This window comes from Colletotrichum higginsianum, chromosome 6 (assembly GCF_001672515.1).
Source record: "Colletotrichum higginsianum IMI 349063 chromosome 6, whole genome shotgun sequence".
In the NCBI taxonomy this organism is placed as follows: Eukaryota; Fungi; Ascomycota; class Sordariomycetes; order Glomerellales; family Glomerellaceae; genus Colletotrichum; species Colletotrichum higginsianum.
This window is the reverse complement of record NC_030959.1, coordinates 2118050-2141963: the sequence shown is the minus strand read 5'-3', so window position 1 is coordinate 2141963 and position 23914 is coordinate 2118050. Positions and strand designations below refer to the sequence as shown.

Genomic DNA, 23914 nt, shown 5'->3' with positions numbered 1-23914 from the left:
CAGTTACCTTCCTTAAACGGTCCGTGTGAGTCAACATCTCAAGGCAGCAGCCCTTCTCTCACCAAACTGACCCTCCTTCCTTGCCGGGGTGCTCTGGGAAAAGTACTCTAGCAGAGGCCGGATTACCAATCCCTTCGGAAGCAGGAAGGCTTGCCATCGTTGATAAAGACTGCCTGCCGTATGCTGTTCAGTTGATTTGCGATCTCTCGTTGAAACGGTTCGCTGCAGTACAATAATCTGTGGCAGAGCGAGTTTGGCTCCAAAGCATCACCCAAAAAATCCAAACAATGGCACAAGCCCCGACAACCACCAACGACGAACTTGTCGCCAAGGTCACTGAGTACGTCAAGGAGTACATGTCAAAGTACGACGCATCCCATGACTTCAACCACATCAGACGCGTCGTCTCACTCGCCCACCGCATCTACGCTCAATCCCCTGCCACGCCGGCCCTGGATAAGCACACCATCACCCTCGCCGCTCTCCTGCATGACGTTGGCGACCGCAAGTACTTGCAGCCCGGCGAAGACGCCTCGACTCTTGTTTCCACCGTCCTCCAGTCTCTCGGCGTCGATGCCGAACTCGCCGCCCGCGTGCAAGCCATCTGTCTCGGCGTCAGCTACTCCAGCGAGATCAAAGATCCGACTCGGGTCCGCACGCTGATCGCTGCGCATCCGGAGCTGGCGGTCGTGCAGGATGCGGATCGTCTGGACGCCATCGGTGCCGTGGGCGTAGGCCGCTGCTTCACCTTTGGCGGCGCAAAGGGCTCGCGGAGCCTGGACGACTCCATTCTGCACTTCGAGGAGAAGTTGGTCAAGCTTGAGGGAATGATGAAGACGGATGCGGGGCGGGAGCTGGCGCGGGAACGGACGAGGAGAATCCAGACGTTCATGGAGTGGTGGCAGGACGAGGCCGGTCCTGTAAGTGCATGAGAAGATGGCTAGATGATTATGGACGTGTCACGGGGGGGTGGGGGTTACGGAGGCGCCGTGTATTTCCGATTCAACTCGATACCCGGAATTTGTTTGTTGAAATACCGCAGTCCATGTTTAACTCGGACAGCCATTACACGATTACTCGAAAGAGAACTTGAGCTTCTCTGAAGATGCGTATACTCTACGCCGTTTCCTTTCTTCCCAGCCCCCTTCCGTCAAAGCAACTCAACCCTGCGCTTCTCCATCTCGGCCATTACTACGCTATTCCGAGCCCGCCTGTACCGCCAAGCCCAGTCGATCAACCCAAGAATCGGCAAGACCAGCACGTCCATAGCCCTGATGGAGGTTCGCAGGGCGAAATCGTCGGGCACGCGGTGCCGGCCAAAGGAAGAGCAGAGCGTGTTAACCCAATACAGGCAGACGTCCCGAAGCAGTTCGCGCCCTTCGAAGTTGTACAGGAACTCGAACCCGCTGCCGTCCTGCCAGGGCAGCGTCTGCCTCCGCACTCTCTTTTCCACCACCACGCGCCAGTTGCTGTCCCGTGCCAGCATGAATACGGCGACGGCGGCGCGGCGCATGAGCTGCCTGTCCGGGCCGTCGAACCAGATGAAGGTTGCTGCGAGACAGGCCCACGGCAGCCGATCCTTGAGGCGGAAGTAGTACAAGAAGGACGCGTACAGGTAGACGACGCAGCAGGTGCTGATGGCGGTGGTGAAGTCAAAGCCGCTGGTGGAGAAGTAAAGGATGACCATCAGGGGGTAGGTCGCCATAAGGAGACGGAGCTGGTTGGTGACGGAGACCCACCCTTCCCATACGATGCCGGCCAGGACCTCCCAGATGATTGCGGGGAGATCTCCGATGGCCCGGAGTATCATAACCGACACATGGGTCCCCCCTCCCGACGGTCGTTGAAGCCCCATCTGCAGCGGCGGCGGCGGCGGCGGCGGTGGCGGCTGCTGTGATGGTGGTGGTTGGCGTCGTCCGGTAGTGTTGAATGGGGATGACGCCGGTGCTTCTGTTGTCGTTCCGGAACGAGACGCAAGGGTTATTTGATTAAAGGCTGCCGGTCTCATGACTTGAATAGGAGGAGTTGTAATTGCTGGACGCGTATATCCGGCCTATCTGTCTGTTGTTTTTGTCCCCTTCATTTCTCGGAGGGGGGAGGGGGAAGGAGGCAAGGTTCAATAACATGTTGATGCGAAGCAAGGGAAACATAGCAAGAAGATCATGTCTGACCATTTCCCTCCCTTAGCTTCCCACGAACCCCCCACGTAAACACACCAAGAGGCGCCACAAAATATGATCTCAATTTCCGGGATTGACAAACCAGGAGGATTCTTAAGGCTGGCCCGCAGAAAGTGACGTAGAAGTAGAATCAGCGAGCTTGGACACCCGACTAACCTCAACCGACAAAGCCCCATCCGCCCAACCCGATAGACCGACCGATCCGAAGCTCACGTAGCACGAGGCTTCCCAATTCCGTCTTCGGAAAATTACGCAGAGTCACTCACCCCTTGTTCGTAGGTACGGACAGGACGCAATGGCTCCCATTCGAACGTCCTCGAATGATTCATCTCTTGGTATGATCTCGTCTGCCGTGAAGTCGAGCCCTCCCCAACACCAACAACCAGCCACCAAAGCATAGTAGGACGATGTGCTCAGACCTCAGCTGGAGCCGGTCCTTATCGCTCACAGACTAACAACCCCCTCCCTTCTTCGTCCAGGGGCCAATGTTGGGACACCACGTACCGATGCAGGCGTTGCGAAATTGAGCACGCTCTTTAGGTGTGTTGCCGGGCCAGAACACGTGCGTCGAGTCAAATTCCAGGCGGCCAATGAAGATGCTAGAATTGAACGTTATCGTGAGCTGAAGCTAGCTCTGGTGTCATGCCTGGCTCTGGCCCATGTGTGAACTGGCCTTGGAGCCATCCTAGGTAGGAGTCGTCCTGGCAGGACGACAGGCACCGGCACTCCGTCGAGTAAACGGTAGACACGGCAACGTGTAGACTTTCATTCCTTCCCGAAGGCTAGATTTCTCACCGCTTCTCGTGTCCACAGAATCGCATCAGAGAAGAAGCTACGATGTATGGCGTTGCGAGAGGCGGCAAGTTGCTTCTTCACGACCTAGAGTAGAGACGCTTATCCCGGCCGATTCTTTCACGTATGAACAATTCCTACCTATGAGTTCGATGGTTTCTAAAGCTTGTCGATATCTCTTGATCTGATATTTCGCCTTCCCCGTTCGGTGCTGGGTTAAAGACTTAGCAAAAACTGCCAGTTCTTATGCGCATAAACCATGTTGCTTTTGGAAACAAAAAAAAAACACAAACGGCTCGCGTACGAGCTTCTTTTTGTCAAGACGAGCTCGCCATCTTCGCAAAGGAATACACCCAAGCCTACGATTTGACTGGATCTCAAATTAAATTCGCGGCGTCTGGGGTAGAGCTCAGCTACATAGCCAGATGTTCAACCGGGTATTATTACCGGAATCCGGTGCATATCCCTACCGATGCTATCTATCATTTACAAACAAGTCGAGACCTCGTTCGGACTTGAGATCCACGGCTATCTGTTGTTAGTTGAATGTGCCATCACTCAATAAATTAGGGTATGCTCAGCTGTGGGAGGTCTAGACTTTGTGTGAACTGTGTAATCGAAGCCCATGCCAGCAAGGTATCGTCACCTGGAGGGACCAAGGAGTCAACGGGCCACTTCAGCTCCCGCTAAGAAGCAGGCACATGGTATTTGGCTCCCTGATTTTATTTCAAAGCTGTGTATTATTTCCACAACAAAAGACCACCAGCTCAGTTCTTCATGGCTGTACTACCAAACAATGGCTTCCGGAGCTCTCCAAACGGGCTGTGTGGCACCCCCGGCGGCCCTCAACGCCATGCCGATTGAGATACTTGATCTCATATTGGCCCCCCTTCCGCCTGTTCAGCTCTGGCGCCTCCGTAGAGTGTCCAAACGCTTCAACGCCATCCTCCACAGGCGTCTCCTATCGACCCTTCGTGCCAAAGCCGACCCCCTCCCGCTGACCCTCATCAAAGATACCGCGCCCGTGCCCCTGTCATTCATCTACAACCTCGTCCTCGCTATCTTGGGCGAGGACGAAGGCCGCAAGCTGTGGGGCAAGATCTTCCCCTCCCGAGACACGTCGCCGGAGAACCCACATTCCTCCTGGCTGCCTGCCACGCCGCCGCCTCTCTCGACACCGTCGCTGCTGGACCCGGACCCCTCGGTGGCGACCGTATGCCGCCAAAACCAACTCAGGGCCTATCCGGACCTCTTCGCCCCGCACCTCCGTGCCTCCTCCCCTTCGCTCGCCAACCTGCGTAGGATACACTTCTGGAGTATTCTCCTCTGGTACAAAGAATGGTCCTCCGTTTCCGCGGACGCCCAGACCGAAGCGGCCCGCAAGAGGCGTCTCCGATGGGCCTACAAGCAGGACCGGAACAACTACGAAAAGAGGCCCGGGGACACGCCGGCCATCGTGGAAGAGTTCACGAGGACGTACATCCTGCGCCACCACTTTGACCAACCACCCCCGACGCCGCCGGCGAGGGAACGCGGGTCGTTGCACATGAGGTCGGTGTTGCCGCCGTACTCCGGTCGGCGCCTCCCGGGGCCGAAGCACTGGGTCTACGGCGTCACCATGCGGGACAGGCCCACCGACTTCCGGATCCCGTTTCGGATGAGACGAAGGCCGCGGCACGACGACGAGTATTACGAAGTGAGGGAGCTGGTTTTCGCGAACCTAGCTGATGTAGAACGAGATGGCTGAGTATGTCTTGCCGACAAGCTGAGGAAGGGCAGCAATGATATAAGCGAGTGTGAGGATGTGCGAACCTACTTGAGGGTCTCGGCAACCTGCCGGTTTTGAAGTCTAGGGCTTAAGCCAAGCCAATCTGCGCTGTTCATTCCTGGGCCATATCGACAGGTGGCTTACCTGTTTCCTCCCCTCCCCCCGCATCTCGACGAAGGTACTCGTTGTGTCGAGGAGTGGTCTGCTTGTGCAATGTATCTTACCTAGCATGATCTAATGTTCACCTAAGGATATAGGATGAAAGGTGCCAAGAGGGGCTTTTGTATTGTTATATTTACTACTAGAAACGTAAAGGTCTCTCTACAAATTGAGCTTCACCTCTCCGGTTTGGATGGTAGCTGTAATGAGTGTGCCTAGATTCAACCAGCTCGATCCTGGTTGTCTGTTCCCCTCGCGGAAGCTTGCAACGATTTCATGTTTCCCATTTTGTCCCATACTATCGGAGAGAGCATACACCTTCCTTTCTTACATTAATAGCCTTGTTTGGAATCGGGAAAAACTTCTCCCGCAAGCAACTGATCTCAGACAAGCATTAAGCCGGCCGCAAGAGCAATAACAGCCGCGGCATGCATGTTGCCCTTGACAGTGTTACCGGCGCTGGGGGGCGCATTGGTCGAGGAGGGGCTGGCAGTGCTCGATCCTGACGGGGAAGCCGTGGACGACGGCAGATCTGAAGAAGAGGGCCCGGTGGCATTCGGAGACATCACGCGGTCCAGAATATGGATGAGTCCGTTGTTCGTCCTGTTAGGGCCGATTAGTTCCAGGATCTGAGTTTATCATGCAAATGTTTATCTTACAGAACGTTAGGGCTGACGACTTTCGCGTCGTTGAACCAGACCCCGTCGTCTCTGACAGTGACCCTTACGGTAAGATTGGCAAGCGAGGTAAATACCTGACCGTCCTCCAAAAAGTTGCTGTAAGCTACTTGAGGTAGTGTGTGGAAGCTATTGAACGTCAGTCCGCCCCCGAGAAAACCATGGGTATCAAGCTTAGAAACATACAGCAAAGCGTTTGTGAGGTCCTGGTTTCCAAGTGATTTCTCCGGGCTGCCGGCCTCGTTGAAGGCTGCCGTGTTCGGGCCCAGACACGTGACATTGCCAGTAGTATCCAGTGCCTTCCATAGCTTGGTCTTGTCCAATGCATCCCTCAGAGAAGACAACGAGCCCGAGAGCTTCTTGATTGTTGTCGAGCAGGGCCTTGGTGCCTCCAACACACTTTTGAACAAGTTAGCACCACTGTGAGAAATTTTGCTGTCCATGCAACTTACGTATCAATGGACTGGAAGTAGCCCCCATCCCATTCCCCGTCTATGGCAGTGAGCTCTGCAGTTTGGCCTAGACCGGCTCGCAGGTTTGCTGTATTGTCGCCAGACGAGGAACTTTGTCTCACTCTGAGTTTTATCGGGTTGATGGTGTCTCGTGAAACGTAGAGAACCTGGCCCTGGGCCTCGTCGCCGAACTGGCTGATGAGGGCAGAACCGGGACTTCTCAGGTTATAGAGCTCGTCGCGAAGTTTTGTGGGAACTGTAAGGCCTCTTGGAGAACTGAAGTTCGTGGAAGTCAAGGGCGCGTCTAGAGTGTGGTATTGGAACACGGTTAGAAGCTGCTTGACGGGGAGCTGGCTTATATCGGTGGCATTAGACAGTTTGAGGAAGTTTGCGAATGCATCATTGGTGGGCACCAGAAGTGTGATCTTGTTGTCAGCCCCAGCCGTGATATTGTCGACGATGCTGGGGTAGTTGCTCAAGAGCTGGTTGAAAGCCGACAGGTCTGCATGTTTCGACAGCGCATTGCTGAGGCTTTGCTGAGCCTGCCGCGGGGACACCAAAGGATCGCCGGCTGAAGCAAATGGCGCGATACTGACAGCAGCCAAGGCAAAGGTCTCTAGGAAGTGCATGGTTTCCGCAATATATTCCGGGTCGCGTGTAGGACCGAGAGCGCAAGCATTCTTGACTCGGATGATGCGTTGGGCAAAGGTCGTCTTTTAATGCTTTCGAAACACGGAAACGCGTGCCATGCCTGTCAGCTGCAGAAATAGCTAAAATACAACTGAGCACTCTTGCAGGTGGCTTTCTTCACCTTCATCCAGCCCATCAGCTTCATTGTATGCACTTTGTTCGGCCACCAACCTAGTCAATCCAAGCCTGGCGCCCAGAAGGAAGCTAAGGGGGTTGGTGTGTTACTCTAGAAGGCTAGCGGAATGCAGTGGCGCCACGGAAGTAACCGACTTGTTAACGCGGGTCGAAAGGACGGAGTTGTGACAACAAATCGTACGCTTCAACAGTCAAGGCAATAGCTTCCTGTGCCCTCAAGCAGGCTCTCCGATGCGTCCGCCTATCCGTCTCAGGTCATGCTTACGGCGGCGAGGGCTATCGGTCGATATTGAGGCAGGCTGTGGTTGTTACGGACAAAGTTGATATCTGCTGGTGGTTGAGTATGTCCGGCAAAGCGCGCCAGTAAGGCTGAGGGCTGGGAGGAGGCAAGTGGCGTCGAATCCGGTGCGACAACGACACCCCGCAGTGCATCTGTTATGCTGCATTCATTTTCTTTATTGGATACCGAGGGGAAGTGTAACAGCTTCGCCTCGACGGAATGCAAGTCGATGCGCCATCAGAGCTCGAGAAGGTTGGCCCGTTCTGTATGGGACTTCTCGAGCCTCATCTATTCCTGTCCAAGACGCTAAGGAAGGTTTACACTCAGGGTAAGACGTGTTTGTCGTCAGGCAGATCGGCGCACGATCCACTGTTTGGAGATGCCCACAGTGACTGACAGGCAGGCTAGACCTTGCTCGAGGAAGCAAGCTTAAATGACCCCTGAAGTTCAGGGTAAAAGTTTAACAAAGCTCGTGGAGACGTATCTTGAAAAGCCTGAGTCCATTGCCCCATACTCGTGGTGGTTCTGCGTTAAGCCTACGGCGACAAAAAATGCAGGTTTGGGCACTAACGGCACTGCTGTGTTGCGATGCTAAGTTACGGCGTACAACTGAAAGCAGGAATGGACGTGAGGTATCTGCCTGGCGAAAAGGTGCTGTTGTTGATGAAGCCCCAAGGAAAGAACGAGATAATGTCTACCATCGACTTCTTCTTGAGTGACTGTTGTTTCCATGAGGTGTGGTAGGCCACACGGGCAGCCAAAACGGAAGGACTCCGTCACTTCATCAGCAACCGGAAAACGAGTGCCACTTGAACCCTCAGCACAAGAGAGTACGTGTTGGTAACAACAGCAGGTAAGGCAATAAATGGCACATACCCGCGGAGCCGGATAGATGTTCGGCTGCTTCTCCCGTTGTGGGGGCAGCAAGAAGCGGCCATTGATAATATTCTTGCATGGAGGGGAAAAAGGCGAAAAAAGAGAAGGCAAACAGCCCGGGAAGAGGCAAACGAAGGGCGACGACAATCAATCGAGAAGGGCGCCGGGATGCTTTCCCTGGCAGCATGCATCCAAGCTCCACGTTGTTGCCCGATCAATTGACGGATGGACAGCCCCTATCACACTAATCCTATTCTAGGAAAGCGTTTTCGATGGGCTATCTCGGCTCGAGATGTTCCTCCGCCGTGACTGGACGAATCCCTGGCGTGTCTAGTCACCCACAGGCTACCTACCCAACTGTGCCGCTGTGCCAATTTCCGCCGGTCTGAGCAATCGTCGATTTTGGGAAAATTCCCAACAAACAGTTGACGGCAATGCCGGCTAAACATATTCCAACATGCCTCAGCGTGAGCCCGAAAGGAATGGCCCAGCACCAAAGTACCAATTCCTCCGTGTGACGACTTCCTTTCCGGCCCCATCTGTAAGCCTGCAGTACTACGTCTCGCTCTTACCCCGGCTTATCGCCAGAGATGCCACCATCTTCAAGGCAAACGGGGAAGCTAAGACGGGCGAGTTAAGGTAAGGTACCAACGTGCAATTTTTTCAAATCGGGTAGGTGGGCAAGGTATCGTACAGCAGCTTCCCTTGGCATGAGTCCATCGTCGGACAATGGTCTTGTCCTTTTCTACGGTTCTCCCGCCCGTCGTTGTCGTCCATCTCTTCTTCTTCCCATCACCATCTTCACAGCACTCATCATCATCTTCACAGCACTCATCATCGACTCTTCACAGCCCAGTTACGCCAACAGATCAACACCAGTTTTGGACTCTTGACATCCACTACACAGGCATCAATTCCCTTAAATAGCTTTTTTGTCTGTACCACATCACCTCCTCTCCCAGCTCGTCACAGCACCAACTGGACCAAAATGAGACAGACGACCTTTGTCACCGGCCTCGCCGCTATGCTGCCCTCTGCCGCTCAGGCCTGGTCTGTCCCAGCACTTCTCGACTCCCGTCAGAACAGCCCGCCTTACCAAGACGTTGTTTGCAAGCCCAAGACTGGCTCCAGTGGCCAGCTTCCCCCTTGCGTCCAGATTGAGAACATTGAGATCGCTTGCAAGCCCAATGGCACTGACCCGATTCACTTCGAGGCTCATGCTCAATGCATGGTGAGTCCAGGCAGTCCTGCCTCATGGGAAGAAATGGACTGACGACCAAGCCAGTGCGGCGGATCCTTCTTCGCTGAGAAGCTGGGTTGCGAGAGATGCCTGTTCGTCCACGGCCTTCGCAGCGAGCGGTCCTTGGCTTACTACAGCGGCGTTCTCTCATCCGCCTCGAATGCTCTGTGCACTGGCACGCCTACTGCCGATTTCGCCACCATCTACTCCAACATCGAGGTTGCTGCTACTCCCGTTACCACTGGTGCCACGGCTTCGAGTGATCAAGCTCCCAGCGACACGGCCATCTCGCTCTACTATACGGCTAGCGGCCTTCAGGGTCCCGGTAGCATCACTGGCGAAGCTGCTAGCGCTACCGGCACCAGCAAGAGCACAACGGCCAAGCCGACCACCACTGCGATTGGCTCAACTACAGGAGGCGGTGCCTTCACCCGTGCCTCGACCACCGCTGGGACCACTGCTGCTGCCAGTGGTACGGCTACCGGCGACGCTGCCACCACCTCGCCCGCGTCTGGCAATGGCGCGATGCCCACGTACGCTGCAGGTGGCCTCATGATGGGTGCTGCCGGTCTGGCGGTGCTTGCAGGGTTGTAAAAGAGACTACGTTATTGTCGAAGGGAGGGAGTAATGGGTGCGGAAACCAGTGCCGGGTTGTAGGGTTAATGGGTACTGTCGATGCTGTAGCACGAATCAAGCACTAATGAATAATGCAAGAATGCACTCTTCCTGCCTTTGTCATCCAAGCCATGCTGGATTACATCTTGGTATTCGAGTTTAAGGTATGCAGTAAGCAACCAGGTAACCCACGTTAAATCATGTGGCTGGTCGGTACAAACCACTGCGCGAAACTTGAATATGGTTTGTAAAGATTATGACCGGGACGAACTCATTGGAACGACTTCTATTCAAGGTTGACAAACTGCTTCCTTGGCCAATGTCAGAGGCAAGGTGTGGTACTTGGGTAACGATGGACGTGGGTCAATCTGGGTTGGGTCGCCGGCTCCAGGTCTCCATCATACCTCATAACCCTCCAGGTTCTCACGCCAGTCCACATACACGGGTAACCCTCCACACATGGCCATCCTAGCCCGGCCCGTCCCCTCGAACGCAGCATTTAAGTTGGATGTCGAACCCTCCTGTCCCGAACCTGGGTATTCTATTCCGTCCGTTGTTCAAAATTTTCAACACTTGGCTTGCACGACCAAGTTTACTGGGGCATGTGCTCGAACGGCTTGGCCAGCTTCTCCTGGCAAAACGGCAGCTTTCCCACGGTCCAAATCTCGGTGTCCTGTAGATGGCGTTAGCTTTGGCTACTTCAACCGTACGTCTCCCCGAGATATTGCAGCCAGCACTGAGCATTTCAAGACTCGATTGCATTACACCTCGGCGAAGGAAGGGCATGGCACTGCTTACGGGCTTCAGGTTCTTCTTGATCTCGGTATCGAGGGTACCCGCCTTGAGAGCGATGATCTCGGGAGCCGCATCGGGGTCGTGGGCGATCGGGGAGCCACACTCAGAGCAGAAGATGCGGTGGACGTCTTTGCCCGAGGAGCCCTTGCCAGCCCAGCTCTTGGTGGGGCCGTTGATGGTAAGCTTGTCCTTGGGGACAACAGCGACGAGGGCTACACCGACGTGGTCAGCTTGTATTCGGGTCTTTCAGTCGACGATGGACCGTTCGGTTTGCAATACGACGCCAATTGACCAAAAAGGTCGGACTTGATGACACTCACAGTACGTTGAGCCACTCTGGCGTTGGCAATCGTCGCAGTGGTCATAGCCGGTGAGGAGCGGGGCGTCGACGTCAACCTTGTAGGTGACGGCCTTGCAGAGGCAGTGTCCGGTGAGAGGCATGTTGAATAGGAGGTTAAAGAACCGAAAAATTTCTTTTCGTCTCTATGATTTGGAGAAGTATGATTCTGACTTGTTGGCAGACAATGGAGTGCAGCGAGCTTTGACAAGAACGACACTGGTTCGCAATGACAGACGGGAACAGGCCCTTTATGTTCTGGCGATGGAGGGGGCGGGGTATCTTTCTGGTTGCCGCCTCAAGCTTTAGCTGGTGGCTTTCCGACGCTACCTCACCTCAGGCACTGACATATTCCTGACGACGTCACTTAACCTATCGAGGTACCCTGGGGGTCAAAACCGGGTGAGCGGGGAGAGTGGCCGAAACCGTGGGGAAAGTTCCGATGGCGAGATGGATGCGACCGAAGGACTCGAGTTACCCATATGTCAACGAAAAGGTTTCCGAAGATGGCGTTTGTAGGGCCTGAATTGGTCGAGAGCACGATACTCATGGGAACAACAGAACGGACGAGGGACGACGCAGTCCCTTTGTGTGCGCCCGAGGGAATCTTCTTCCAAGCTTCGAGAGTGCCCCGTCCTGACTCCTCGGCGACTTGCGATACTTTCCGGATCGAAGCCAGTACCTCGACGCGACCCAAACCTGGAACATCGAGCTAGGGCAACTATCAGGGAGCGATGAGGAGAAGGGGTCCACCAGATCCCAGGAAACGTTTCTGTCAGCGCTGCAGGCCACGAGGATCCTCGACCCCGTGGCCCAAGGGGGACAGCAGCCTATCCTTGCTCCTAACGCTTCAGCTGCGGGCAGTAGGACGCGAGGTTTGCTCAGGAATCGACGACAGGGCTCCAGCACCGTGTTCCCGGGGACTCTCTTTCCATGGGCAGAATTCCAGCACTCTTGAAGCAAGCTGTGGCACGACTTGGAATAATCGTGCCGAGGGTTTGGCTACCCATGTCTCAAACCCGAACATTCAATCCCGGAGAGGGGGGAGGGAGATGGATGAGTCCGGGGCAGAGGGAGATCAAGCCAGTGCTTGGTTCAGACCGGACGTTACAACGGCCCCGACACGCCTCGTCCCCGTGGTCAATTGGGGTGGAAATTCCAAGATGTCGAGTTTGATCAAAGGTGCTGTTCGCTGGCAAGGGAGAACCGAGACTTGAAGAGGTACGCATTGGTCAGGTTCTCCCGCCGGATGCAACCCCGCGCTGGAGGCCCTGACGATTTGGAATTCGATGCGGGACCACGTTAGTGCAGCAGCAGCTCCCCCGGTCGGTCCCTTCGCCCCGCGCACTTCGGCACCTCGAGTCGAGTCCAGGCTGGCTGGGATGGACCCCACTGGCCGGATGGCTTGCGATTTGCAACTTGCAAGCCTGCTAGCTGCATGTCTGCCCCTAGCCAAGTGGCCCGGCAAAAGGAGTCTCGCAAATCTTTTGCAAATCGAGCAATAACAGCCACCAGATGCGGCCCAGGACACTATCATGGGGCGAGCCGTGTTTTGGAGGAGCCGGTGACGTTCGATTGTTGATAATACCTCCACCTTCCAGCTTTCCCCGATCTCTCGGAAGTCGGGGGAAACGAAGCACGGTGCGGGGGAAGAGAGGAGCGGGCAGCAGATGCGTCTGTATGGCATGTCATTGTGAACGACGCCTGGAGGCTGGGACTGTGGCATGAAGTGGGATCATTCCCGTCAGTCCGTCGGACAGAAATATCTGACGGACGAATTTCATTCCCCAAAGACCCAGCCCAGATAAGACAGCACGCTGATTGACGGCCACAACACAAATACTCTAGACGGACAGGGTGCAACCTACCCCTCCAACATCCTGCCAGACACTTTAAACTACCCACATAAGGTAGCTTAGGGGCGTGACTAAAAGAGGTGGGATACTGCACCAAGACAAACCCATCCAGGCAAGGTACCGCATGCAGGAGTTGCAATCCGGCGTCACCGCTCGTCCACGACTTAGGTAGTTGATTAATCAATAGAACCCGCCAAACGTGCGCATGCAATGCTGGACGTATTTCAAATACCATCCGTCCCGTCCCCCAAGAACTCTCGCATTGCATGGGAGCTCCACACATAATGCATCTACCCACTGGCATCACCGAGTCCTCAAATGCAAACATGGGATGTGATTTCTGTCTGTCTGTCTCCTGCCTTTTCCGCCTGCTGCACTGGTGTCTAGTAAGCAAACAGATGGACATTTTCATCCTGCGGGGGGTGATCTGTGAACTCCTTTCCCCCTCGGCCTTATCTGCGGCGGGAATCTTTCTCCCTCCCAATGGGCGGCGGGGACCATGGGAAAGACAGGTTACGACGCGGGCGGCCGCATGTGCGATGGCCGCGGACGTACGTCGAGGCTGGGATCGGCCAGAGACGCTGGATCTGACACACTCTCTATGATGAAGACCGCCCGTTTCGGTGGGGGTACTCTCTATGGATATTATTTCTGAATTATTCGTCTGCCTTTGCCCAAGTGCCTACACGGCCGCCGTGTCCGTGAGGCATGCCTATGTAAGCCGGTGAGCGAACGTACATGCACGCCGCTTACTGAGAACACCGCGACATTTGGCCTCATAACCTCGCGAGCGGGGCGACCAGCGACGACAGGACCCAGGCAACGCCCGCTCGCAGGATGAAGTGTTGCAGGCCCAGGAGCTCCACGCTCCCCAGAGCCAGGCGGTCGGCGAGGAACGTCCGCAGCACGAGCGACCTGTACGCACCCCGCACCCGCGCGTCGGACCGCCCAAGGACGAAGCCGTCCATGGACGAGATGCGAAAGTCGCGGATGTCCACCTTCCGCACGCCGGCGCCGTCTCGCTCGCCTCCGCCCGGCGGCGCGGCCGACGTGAGGGGCCGCTCGATGCGTTCCGGCCTCTGCCGCAGGGCGCGGATGGCCCTGAAGCAGACAAAGTCGGCGATGTTCGTCGTCCTGAGGGGCGGCGCGGGCCTCTTGAGGATGAACTTCGGGAGGAGGTCCGGCCGCGAGACCCAGATTGTGCCGTTGTCCTGGAACTCGCAGCACACGGCCTCGAGGTCGTGGGCGTAGTGCACGAAGCGGGTGTAGAAGGCCGGTGTGAGTACCTTGAAGTCGAGTTCCTCGGCGCGTTTGGGATTCCTCTCCGCGGCCGGGGATCGCATCACCTCGGGCTCGGTCGAGTGGATGCCGGCGGGAATGTACCGGACGGTGACGGCGGCCGTCGATTGCTCCACGAGGTGGCCGAGGTAGGCCCGGAATATGGGCTCGAGCCGGCTCTCCGTCGCGTCGGCGCGGCGGCCGATGGACTCCTTCAGCGGCTCCGGGCGGTACCATACGTGCAGCCCCCTGCGGAAGAAGAGGGTGGAGGCCTCCTTGACGATGCGGGGGAAGGTCACGAAGCCGACCCACCACCAGCGGCACAGAAAGGCCAGCTTGTGCGGCGCCGACATGGAGCCCGGGTCGATGGCCGGGGCCGAGTTGAAGAGGCGGGCGACGATCTTAGGGTGGTCCTTGGACGACTTGAGGGTGATTGTATTGTCGAGGGTATAAGCCCCGCGGGCGTCGAGTCCGAGGAAGTCGGTTGCCGAGAGGGAGTAGTCGCCCTTGCGCGAGTTGAAGGGGGAGACGTGGAAGTCCTTCGGCCACTGTTTGGTCATCCTCGCCGCCGCGGGCCTCTTGACGGCGGGCTCGGCGACGTTGTCGCCTCGGTCGAGACGCTGCTCCGACGGGACGGCGTCCGTGGCGAGGAAGTACATCCTGCGCTCGCCAAAGGTATTGTTCACCTCAAGGATCATGGCCGTCAGCTCGTCGTCTCTGGAGTAAAGGTACCAGAAGGAGACCGGGTTAAAGTGGTATCCCATGAATCTGGCCGCAGTGACGAGGTACGCGCCGGGATACTGCGCCGGGTCGGCCCCCTGGACTGTGTTAGCTACACGACACCCTTTCTTAGCGAAGGGATGGAGAGAAAGTTTATGTTTGTTAATGTATCAGCATACCTGAGACTCAAGATACGCATCCAGCTTTCCCCTGAGTCCGAGATGGCCGTTTCCCCTCTCGAGATAGTCGGCGGGGTTGACATCGAACCACCCTTTGCCGGGCTGCGGCGCCAGCGAGAAGCACGACGCCCAGCTAGGCGCGTCGACGCCGCTTGAGACCATGCCGGCGTAGGTGCCCCTCCACCCGACGGGGATGCCGACGACGAGGTACGAGTAGGTAAAGGCGTGCTTCTCCGGGAACGTCCGACGGTGCGTCGTCGTACAGGGGATCAGCAGAGGCCTCGCGGGCGACGTCCATTTCGTCACGTCCCTGGTCTCCGTGAGGGCCAGGACGAAGCGGACGATCTGAAGGATGACGAAGCCGAGGACGAAACCCGGGAGGAGGAGGAGCTGGTTGCGTAGGGTTTGCGCGTCGATGTAGGGGGAGACGAGGTCCGTGAGAGCGTGCCTGCTGCGGAGTGCCGAAAAGAGGAGGAGAAGGGCGGTGTCGAGGCGGCCGCCGAGGAGGGAGTAGTAGACGAAGCCTGCTAGGAGGATGAAAGGCCGGAGGCCCGGGTTGGCGGACATGTTTGGGCTGTGCTACCCGGGGTGTGGGAATGCCGAGGGCGATGAGCGGAACGGGGCCAAGTACGGCGCAGTTGTGCCGTTTACTGGGTAGGTGTGTGATGTTTACGGCGACGACGAAGTCATGTTTTGATCACCACGGGAAAATGCACGATGGACACAACCAGATGGTCGTCCGATATCTTTTCCGCCAGCTTCCTGGTTTTTTTCTTTCTGGGGATTTATTATTTGGGGAGAGGGGTTTCCTTTGAAATGAAGGACGTCATGCGGCTCCCATGAAGAGTCACGAAGCTTTGCCGGGGCTCCTTCTTACTAGATCGGGGGGGCTGGCTCGGTGGAAGAAGGGCGGGTTGTGCGCTCACCTGAGATGTCCGAGTCCCGATGGTGAGCTTAGTCATCCATAAGACAAAGTTGGGAAATTTTGTTAGTACGGAATGAACGGGTTCGCAGGTGCTGAAGGCATGAATGACATGCATTCGGGGGGGGCTCCTCGCTATTTAAGAGACAGAGAGATACCAAAACAAAACAAAAAAGAGAGAAAAAATTGCAATCGATCCCAACCGAATACGCCTTCGGGTCCCAAAGAAACAACAAACAGAGCGATCAACTGAAGTCGCACAACGGCAAAGCAAATACCAAGTGACGGGGACTCGGCTGCTAAGCGGCGAGTGGGGGATGGCAATCCGGTCGCTGGAGGCCTGCTCCCGGATCCCATCGGGCTGACCCGGCGACTCCATCAAGACGGCCGAGTTTCTCTACGGGCGGGAAACTGGGCCTCTCAAGGTACCAAAATCGATCAGTTGCAGGGCGAGATCCGAGTGGTGTATGCGGAGGAAGAGTACATGTGGTATCACAGGGTCACTCGAGTGAACGAACGGCTCCATAGTACAAGTATGAGGTTATTCGTGGATTCTGTGGGTTGCAGCAGAGAGGATCTAACTTGAAGGGCAGCAATCGACGGAGGCCGTGATAGGAGACGGACCCATTCTGACGGAGGTGGATTTATGTGATCTGATTGGCCAAGTCTGGCTCTATTGTCTCCATTTTCCCATCGCGATAATCCGGTCGTCATTCCAACAGTACGCTTGACCTTTATGGGCCCCTACTGACCGGCTGAGTCATCGGCGACAATGTCACCCTTTTTTCCACGAACTTAACCAGCAGTTGCTGTCTGCTGTAACACCCTGACATTCCAACAGTACACGAACCGCGCTGAGACGGCAGTCGACTGGCATCTTCCAAGGCCACTGAAATCATCGAATTGCAACTCACTGTGATTGTCGAAATCCAGACTGCCCGCAATGGCCCTGTCTCGATTCTTTGCCTCAACATACCAGGGCGCGTGCAGAACTACACCTTGTCAGTCAACAGACCAGTGCGTGTTCGCGGAGAGGAAACAAGGCCCATTCCAGACTGAGTTGGTAATGCGACAGGCGATCTGAACGTCAACACTAGCAAAGCCTGGAAACTGGACCTGGCATGGCACTGGGCGGGTATTGAGCGCATTTTATCATCATGAATCTATTTGTTTCAGACGAGACAACACAAAGCAACGTCTTAGTCGACAACAAGAACGATGCTTGTCAAGCTGGTCGACTTCCCAAAATACCGTGTTGCAACAACAGGGGTCAAGACGTCCAGCACGTCCGAGTTGTCCGTGTCGATTTTAGGGTAAAGGCACTGCCTAAGGCTGTCGGTGCTCCGCAGCATGATAAGGGCGCCCTTCTTCATAGCCCTCGCAACGCAAAGCAGCAGGTCAAGTTTCTGCTCCTCATCCCCGCCAATAAGGGCCGCAAAGTGCACCACGTCGCAGTCCTGGAGGTCATTCGGCACTGAGGCTACGTCAGCCTTAACAAAGCGCATATTGTCGCCAAGGCAACGGGCCACAAGGGCTCCATGCTGAATAGCCTCTTCGCTGCGGTCAATGTTAATAATCTCCACGTTGTCGCCCAGCCTCGGCCTCATGCAGAGCGCAGTAAAGGGCGTAGGGCCCGAGCCGAGGAAGGCAATCTTGCGAGGGTGTGAGAGCTGAGTCTCGCCAATAGCTGTGTCGAGTGTATTGGCCTCCCTGTGTAGTGATCGCTAATTAGTCGGCTGAAAGGAGGGAGAGAGAAAAAGGGGGGTGGTGGGAGCCAGAGTGTTTGTATTTGACTCACATGCGCGCCAACTGGTAGTATTGGTCCAGGTAGGGAAACGACTTGAACATCTGCTGGCACTCTGCCCTTGAGCCTCCATTGATGACTTTGCGAGCAAACTCAAGCTCAAGGAGGTACTCGCCATCGCCCCAAATTTGACGAAGCTCTGGGAGAATTGTAGTCACGCGTGCGTCAGTCATAATCTATCCAAGAAAGAAAATTAGTTAGCAAAAGGGGGAACGCAGACAGAGGAGGAGGGCTGATATTGTAGGCTCACCTTTTCTTCCTGCGCCTTGGTAGTCTTAGAGGATGTGACCAGGTCGAAAAGCTGGTTAAAGATGGCCCCGTTGACGGGGTCGGGGTACAGGCTCCCAAGGCCCTTCATGCGCTTGAAGAGCTCAACGATTCCGAGAACAGTACGTTCGCTGGGATCATCATGGTACGGTAGCTTGCTTGAAACTCGCTGCACGCCGGACCAGTCGCCCGTCAAGGGCTTGTCAATCGCGGCAGCCATGTGGTTTGCGTCGGAACAGGCGTGCTGCGCCTGGCGAGCGGCGGAATACGTTTCAACAGCCATATCTTTTTCTGGTGTCGAAGAATCGTAACGCGGCAATGAATGAGAAAGTAGAAAGAGCTGGATGTCGAGGGAAGACGGTCTTGGGTCGTGGAGGAAGGGTGTGTGGTAGTGTGAAATAGTCTAGTGCTAAGGCAAGCAGACAGTTTACCAGCCCCATTTTTGCGACTTGCACTCGAGGGCCTCGTCATGGGACCTACCAACATGCATGTGATCTACTAACATGAGCTATTTTCCTTCTACTAAGGATGCAAACTGCCCGCTGTTTCTCTCGCATCTCAGCTTAAAGTCCTTGTTTATCAGTGCCACTCACATGCTTGCAAGATGAGTACAGAAATACAACTGCCATGGTTCAAGGTGTCAGACTGTTGCATCCTTAATCTTACACAGTACTGGATGCGTAATTTGTATGTCGTATTTCTAGAGAAATGAAACTTTAGGGAAGCTCTACATCCAAGGCTACTGGACTGTAGTATTTCATGACAAGATTTCGATATACGAATGCAACCTAGAGATATCTAGACCTAGTTGTATAAGCGAGCATTAACCCGCGTTGACTGTTTTGTAGGGGATGTTCCGACCTTTAAGAGGGAGTGGGGGAGGGTTGAGGCAGAGCAGTCACAGCGTAAAGAACAAGTGGCAAGATTGAAGGTGTGGACATAATAAGGCCCTGGGACATGCAAATGAATCAGCCTGACCTTACTTGTTGAACTTGACAGCTGCTTCGGGATTGCTTGAGGATTTGTTCTAGGGAGTTGGCTGCGTAGAGGTCTCAGGTAAGATCCCTGACTTTGAGAAGGTTGTGTTTCTGGATTCCAAGTGTATCCGTAGGTTGAAATGGAGTTATGCCAGATATACAACCAGGCACCTTGAAGGACAGACAGAAACCTTCCTAAGCCGTTTTCCCTGTTTTGTCAAGTGCGGCTATCATAATGTGGAGTTGTAAGACTTGGCAGTCGTTTCCAGCATGACTGTTGGTTTAAGCTTCGTACTTTGGGAGACCAGAGAAAAGAGTTTGTAATATGGACGCAGCAGAAATTGTGATTGACCAGATGTCCGAGGTGATTGATTAGATATGCGTTTGATTGATTAGATGCGCAGTGTGGTTGATTAAAGTTCATCAGATAAGGGACACACCCTTGTCTTAGAAGGGTACCTTGATGGTGCTGGGCGACTCCTTGTAAAGTTGTATGTAATGGATCTAACACGAAATGATTATAAGGTTGTGTAGTTTTCTGACTAACAGTAACTCGTATGAAAACCTTGACATTGATCGGCGCTAAACTGCCTCAACCTAAGCTGTGCAATAGTTCTGTATGGCCTACTATTTATGCTTTGTAATTCCTACACTGTTTCTCTCTTGCAAAAATTCTTTTGAAAACTCTGATGATGCTCATAATCTTTTGTCTTGTTCTATCTAAGTCATTCTCTCGCAGCTAGCAGGGAAAATAGCTGTTTCAAGCACCGTCTTATCAAGAAAGCCTAATCTGCAGCAAATTCAAATAGCGACATCGTACCAATAATCAGTTGAAAAAGAAGCGCGCGCTTCCAAAGACGCCACGCGTCGGCTACGTAGTTGGCATCCACCTTCGTCCCAATGGCAGCCGCTATGTCATCTAAGGATGGCGACACCATCGAGCTAGCGACAGCGCCCGGACACAACTCACGTGACCACGACGAGCACAAGGCCGGGCCAGATGTCGACCAGGCTTACCTGGCTAGCAGGGGCTTCGGCAAATTTTTCCGCAGCGTCCTCTTCCAGGTCATCCTGTTCGGTTGTATCAGCTTCGTCGGGCCTTCCATTTTCGACGCCATCTCCAACTTGGGTGGAGGTGGGCTTTCGACGCCGTACCTGGCCAACCTGGCCACCACCCTGAACTATGTAGGTCCGGCTCTGTCCTCTCCCCTTGTAGCGCCTTATGACTAGAGCTTCTTCTCACCCTTTTTCTTTGTTAGGTATCAGGTAGTTTAGTTACCCTCTTTGGCGGGCCCCTTATCAACAAGATAGGCATCAAGTGGTCCAGCTTTATAGCCACGCTAGCGTTCCCGCTTGTTGGGTCTGGGTACTATATGTCGGCCCGGTATAGCGTGGACTGGTACTTGCTTGTTGTTACTACTATCAATGGGCTAACAGCAGGCTTCCTGTATGTCAGCTCAACGACAGCCATGCAGACATACCCAGACCAGAGGGACCGCGGGTGGTACCTCGGCTTATGGTCGGCCATGATGAACTCGGGTGCTGTTGTTGGGGGTATCATCAACTTCGCCATCAACTACCGCCGCTCTAGCGCCGGCGGTGTGGCCTGGTTCACGTACCTTATCTTCCTTGGCCTTGAGTGCACAGGTTTCATCTGGGCCCTCCTCTTGTCGCCGACGGCGCGGGTCCGGCGCAAGGACGGGACGCGGCCGGACCTGTCGGGGCGCAATATCACCTGGAAGGGCGAGTTTGAGGCGCTCTGGGCGCATGCCCGGCAGAAGACGTCGTGGCTCGTTTTTGTTCCTGCCTTTTACTCCTTCTTTTACGGCGGCACCATGGGCACCTACCTCACCCTCCACTTCTCCGTGCGCGCACGCGCGCTGTCCACCATGGTCACGCCTATGTGCACCGTTCCTATGGTTATGGTCTACGGGAAGCTGCTTGACATGCAGCGTTTGTCTCAGAAGACCCGGGCTTGGGTTGCTCTGTGCTCCTGGGTGCTTCCTCAAGCTGTAAGCCTTTAAGAACTGCAAATTGATATAGCTAGCCATGGATCTTGTCCTCGTCTCTAACAGAATCATATAGGCATCCTTTGTATGGCTTGGAGTTGAGTACCACAAGTTTGGAACTGGCAGCTCTACAGGGTTAGACCCTGTTGTCAACAGCCGCCGCTGGGCTGAGGCCTACCTGCCATTCCTCATTATATTCACGACAGGCTACTGGACGCAGCTCTCACTTTACTGGATTCTAGGCACCTTTGCTATTGATGTCAAGTCGACGGCGCGGTCGACCGGGTTGTTCCGCGCCTTCACGACGTGCGGGATGGCTGTGTCATACGGCATCAACTCGAGCGCAAGCTTAGATCCTCGCGTACCATTGTGCATCAATGCCGCTCTTATCGCGCTGGTCATACCCTGCATGATTGCACTTATTCGTCTGATTCCAGAGAAAGTTGATACAAGCCCGGACGAGGAGCAGGAGAAGACTTCTGCCTGAACCACCGCTGCGGCGCTGCCCCGGGATCGGTATGCACGCGGTGAAGGCTTTGGAGTGACAGAGTCCGGTAAATCGAGTTGTCCATATGTCGCAGGCAGACGCCCAGAAATAGGCATTAAGTGCGGCTGTGTCGTAAGGACTCTAGGAGATAGGATTCTAATGAGTGAATGAGTAAGATACTCCTTGGAAAGTCCTTCCTGCGGCATACGTCCGAGGGCCGCGGGCCGGGCATACCCCTGTCACAACATGCCTATGTCATTTGCACAGATGAACCACTAAAGAAAGCACCGATTAACTCAAAATCAGGGCCTTCGATGCTTTCATCGTTATCCAACACTGCTGGCCTATTAATAATACTCCCTATACTATCTTACTTGAATATCCATTATGTACGCCGTCAAGCCTTAGATCATGCACGCAATACGCTGCCGTTGACAACGCGGGACCCAAGATGATACACACGGCCTCGATGCGGAAGTTCACATTAGAAGTTGGAGGTTCACGATACTTAACAGAGCGGGGTAATTGATGAGATGCACATTAAATAAGCCTATGCTAGCAAATAGCACAGGCTCATTCGGATTCCATTGCTACCAGTGATTAGTTGTTTGAATGTCAAGGCCGGCCGGCCTCGGCGCCATACAAGTGATCGGAGGACGGGACGGAGGCGCGTAGTAAGGGAGGGGGGGCCGCCGGGGGGTATCAGGCCCACTAGTGCCTCAACAAAGGGGCTCGGGAGATCATTAGTCCGTTAAGAGATATGAGATAAGATTAGATATCTGAGATAAGAACAGGATAAGAGAGATAAGAAATGTAGGCAGAGAGTGTGTGTTCTTGTAGATTAAAATTGTAAGGTAAGAAGACAAGAAATCCTCTTGTTTATATACTTTTGCCAATGTAGAAAAATCTTTCATTTATCCTTTAAGTTATATGGATTATGTTACAGCCCTCCTGGCAGCCTGTTGCAGGCTGACATGTGTAATAGGCTGCGCGACGGCCGGGCTGATGGCCAGGCAGTGCAGTGTGGCTGTGACGCTAGGCTGATGGCCAGCGGAGGGCTGCTGACTTACATAGCTGTTGCGTGTAAGGAAGCAAAAACAAAATAAAGCAAAAGGCAAAAGGCAGGTATAATCAAGTATGTCTCTTTATGGGTCTGTCTGTCTCTTGCTCTGGGGCAGCTCTGGGGCAGCTTCTCGACTTTCTCTCTTGCTGCGGCGTTAGGCACTTAGCTATGCAGGGATGCGCCACCCACCCTCTTCTTACCTCCGCGCCGCCGGTTGACTCAGTCCTCCCCCCCTCCACTGTCCCCCACCAAGCATTTCCGCCATTCCATTGCCTTCCATATTTATTGCCGACCAACCTGTCCTCAAAATCCACAACTCCACCCTCTCTCAGACTCTCTTTGCGCACCAGCCACAAAGAGCCCGAACAAGGACCCCCAAAAACTGACGCAACAGAACCCTCTTTTGCGCAACTTCCTCTCTAACAACCCAACAAACATCACCACCACCAAACGAACAAGAGAAAAGAACAGCACTGGTCCCCTGCCACTCAACTGCCAATACCAACAAGTCACATACCTATCACACATACACACATATACATCGCCCACCATGGATGACTGGGACACTGCCACCAAGATCGGCTCCAAGGTCCGCGGCGGAGGAACGCAGAGAGAGACCGTTATCAAGGGCAAGAGCGCCCTCAACGCCGCCCAGCGCAGCGGTTCCGTTATTGGCACCGAGAAGAAGTACGCCGCTGGCAATGCTGTATGTGATCACTCAGTCCCTCAACAACCGACTGCCTTTGATGATCGCCCCCCTCCCACCACACTTGACATCATGAACCCTCCCTTCACCCCTCCATTCTCCACTATTCTCAGAAGTGGTGGTGGTGATGATGGGAGGTTTGCAAACATGGACAAAGACAGCACTCACTCATACTCTCCTCTCCCCCAAAACTTCCAAGTTCGGCACCCAGAGATCATTGACTGACATTTCTACCCCTCAGGCTACCAAGCCCGGCGTCGAGGGCCAGCGCCTGACAAAGGTCGACCGCTCCGACGACATCATTAAGCCCAACACGGTCGGCAAGGAAGTCGGCGATGCCATCTCCCAGACGCGCCAGAAGATGGAGCCCAAGATGACCCAGAAGGACCTCGCAACCAAGTGCAACACCACCCAGTCCATCGTCGCCGACTTTGAGCGCGGCTCCGCCGCCCCCGACCAGAAGATTCTCGCCGCCATGGAGCGCGTTCTCAACGTCAAGCTGCGCGGCAACGACATTGGCGCCCCCCGGTTCGCCAAGAAGAAATGAGGGGGCTTGCCCTCCATGGAAAACGGAGGCCTCTGATCTTATTCTCGCACTCTTTTGTGTGTCGAAACCCGAACGGTGGGAAAATGTTACGGGGGTTGGGGGA

The 23914-nt window shown here is 54.8% G+C and overlaps 10 protein-coding genes across 10 annotated transcripts; 5 read left to right on the top strand and 5 right to left on the bottom strand.

Moving 5' to 3' along the window:
* Window positions 1-287: 287 nt before the first annotated feature.
* Window positions 288-932, top strand: CH63R_09048 (HD domain-containing protein; the record flags this gene model as incomplete). The annotated part of the gene is made up of 1 exon (XM_018304022.1): window positions 288-932. The coding sequence occupies one exon, from the start codon at window positions 288-290 to the stop codon at window positions 930-932; it is 645 nt and encodes a 214-aa protein (XP_018156045.1).
* A 218-nt stretch (window positions 933-1150) lies between these two features.
* CH63R_09047 (uncharacterized protein) lies at window positions 1151-1810 on the bottom strand (the record flags this gene model as incomplete). Its single annotated transcript, XM_018304021.1, has 1 exon — window positions 1151-1810. The coding sequence occupies one exon, from the start codon at window positions 1808-1810 to the stop codon at window positions 1151-1153; it is 660 nt and encodes a 219-aa protein (XP_018156044.1).
* A 1958-nt stretch (window positions 1811-3768) lies between these two features.
* Window positions 3769-4719, top strand: CH63R_09046 (F-box domain-containing protein; the record flags this gene model as incomplete). The annotated part of the gene is made up of 1 exon (XM_018304020.1): window positions 3769-4719. One exon carries the CDS (start codon window positions 3769-3771, stop codon window positions 4717-4719), a length of 951 nt encoding a protein of 316 aa, XP_018156043.1.
* A 563-nt stretch (window positions 4720-5282) lies between these two features.
* On the bottom strand, window positions 5283-6657 carry CH63R_09045 (Fasciclin domain-containing protein; the record flags this gene model as incomplete). The annotated part of the gene is made up of 4 exons (XM_018304019.1): window positions 5283-5502; window positions 5559-5705; window positions 5763-5975; window positions 6029-6657. The coding sequence occupies 4 exons, from the start codon at window positions 6655-6657 to the stop codon at window positions 5283-5285; spliced, it is 1209 nt and encodes a 402-aa protein (XP_018156042.1).
* Window positions 6658-8997: 2340 nt separating this feature from the next.
* Window positions 8998-9843, top strand: CH63R_09044 (Collagen-like protein mcl1; the record flags this gene model as incomplete). The annotated part of the gene is made up of 2 exons (XM_018304018.1): window positions 8998-9240; window positions 9295-9843. 2 exons carry the CDS (start codon window positions 8998-9000, stop codon window positions 9841-9843), a joined length of 792 nt encoding a protein of 263 aa, XP_018156041.1.
* A 613-nt stretch (window positions 9844-10456) lies between these two features.
* CH63R_09043 (Glutathione-dependent formaldehyde-activating enzyme) lies at window positions 10457-11100 on the bottom strand (the record flags this gene model as incomplete). The annotated part of the gene is made up of 3 exons (XM_018304017.1): window positions 10457-10537; window positions 10663-10871; window positions 10980-11100. 3 exons carry the CDS (start codon window positions 11098-11100, stop codon window positions 10457-10459), a joined length of 411 nt encoding a protein of 136 aa, XP_018156040.1.
* A 2528-nt stretch (window positions 11101-13628) lies between these two features.
* On the bottom strand, window positions 13629-15596 carry CH63R_09042 (uncharacterized protein; the record flags this gene model as incomplete). Its single annotated transcript, XM_018304016.1, has 2 exons — window positions 13629-14948; window positions 15030-15596. 2 exons carry the CDS (start codon window positions 15594-15596, stop codon window positions 13629-13631), a joined length of 1887 nt encoding a protein of 628 aa, XP_018156039.1.
* Window positions 15597-17150: 1554 nt separating this feature from the next.
* On the bottom strand, window positions 17151-18305 carry CH63R_09041 (Nicotianamine synthase; the record flags this gene model as incomplete). Its single annotated transcript, XM_018304015.1, has 3 exons — window positions 17151-17661; window positions 17750-17931; window positions 18006-18305. 3 exons carry the CDS (start codon window positions 18303-18305, stop codon window positions 17151-17153), a joined length of 993 nt encoding a protein of 330 aa, XP_018156038.1.
* A 2067-nt stretch (window positions 18306-20372) lies between these two features.
* On the top strand, window positions 20373-21495 carry CH63R_09040 (Membrane protein; the record flags this gene model as incomplete). Its single annotated transcript, XM_018304014.1, has 2 exons — window positions 20373-21011; window positions 21085-21495. The coding sequence occupies 2 exons, from the start codon at window positions 20373-20375 to the stop codon at window positions 21493-21495; spliced, it is 1050 nt and encodes a 349-aa protein (XP_018156037.1).
* Window positions 21496-23108: 1613 nt separating this feature from the next.
* CH63R_09039 (Multiprotein-bridging factor 1) lies at window positions 23109-23811 on the top strand (the record flags this gene model as incomplete). The annotated part of the gene is made up of 2 exons (XM_018304013.1): window positions 23109-23264; window positions 23506-23811. 2 exons carry the CDS (start codon window positions 23109-23111, stop codon window positions 23809-23811), a joined length of 462 nt encoding a protein of 153 aa, XP_018156036.1.
* Between the last annotated feature and the right edge of the window lie 103 nt (window positions 23812-23914).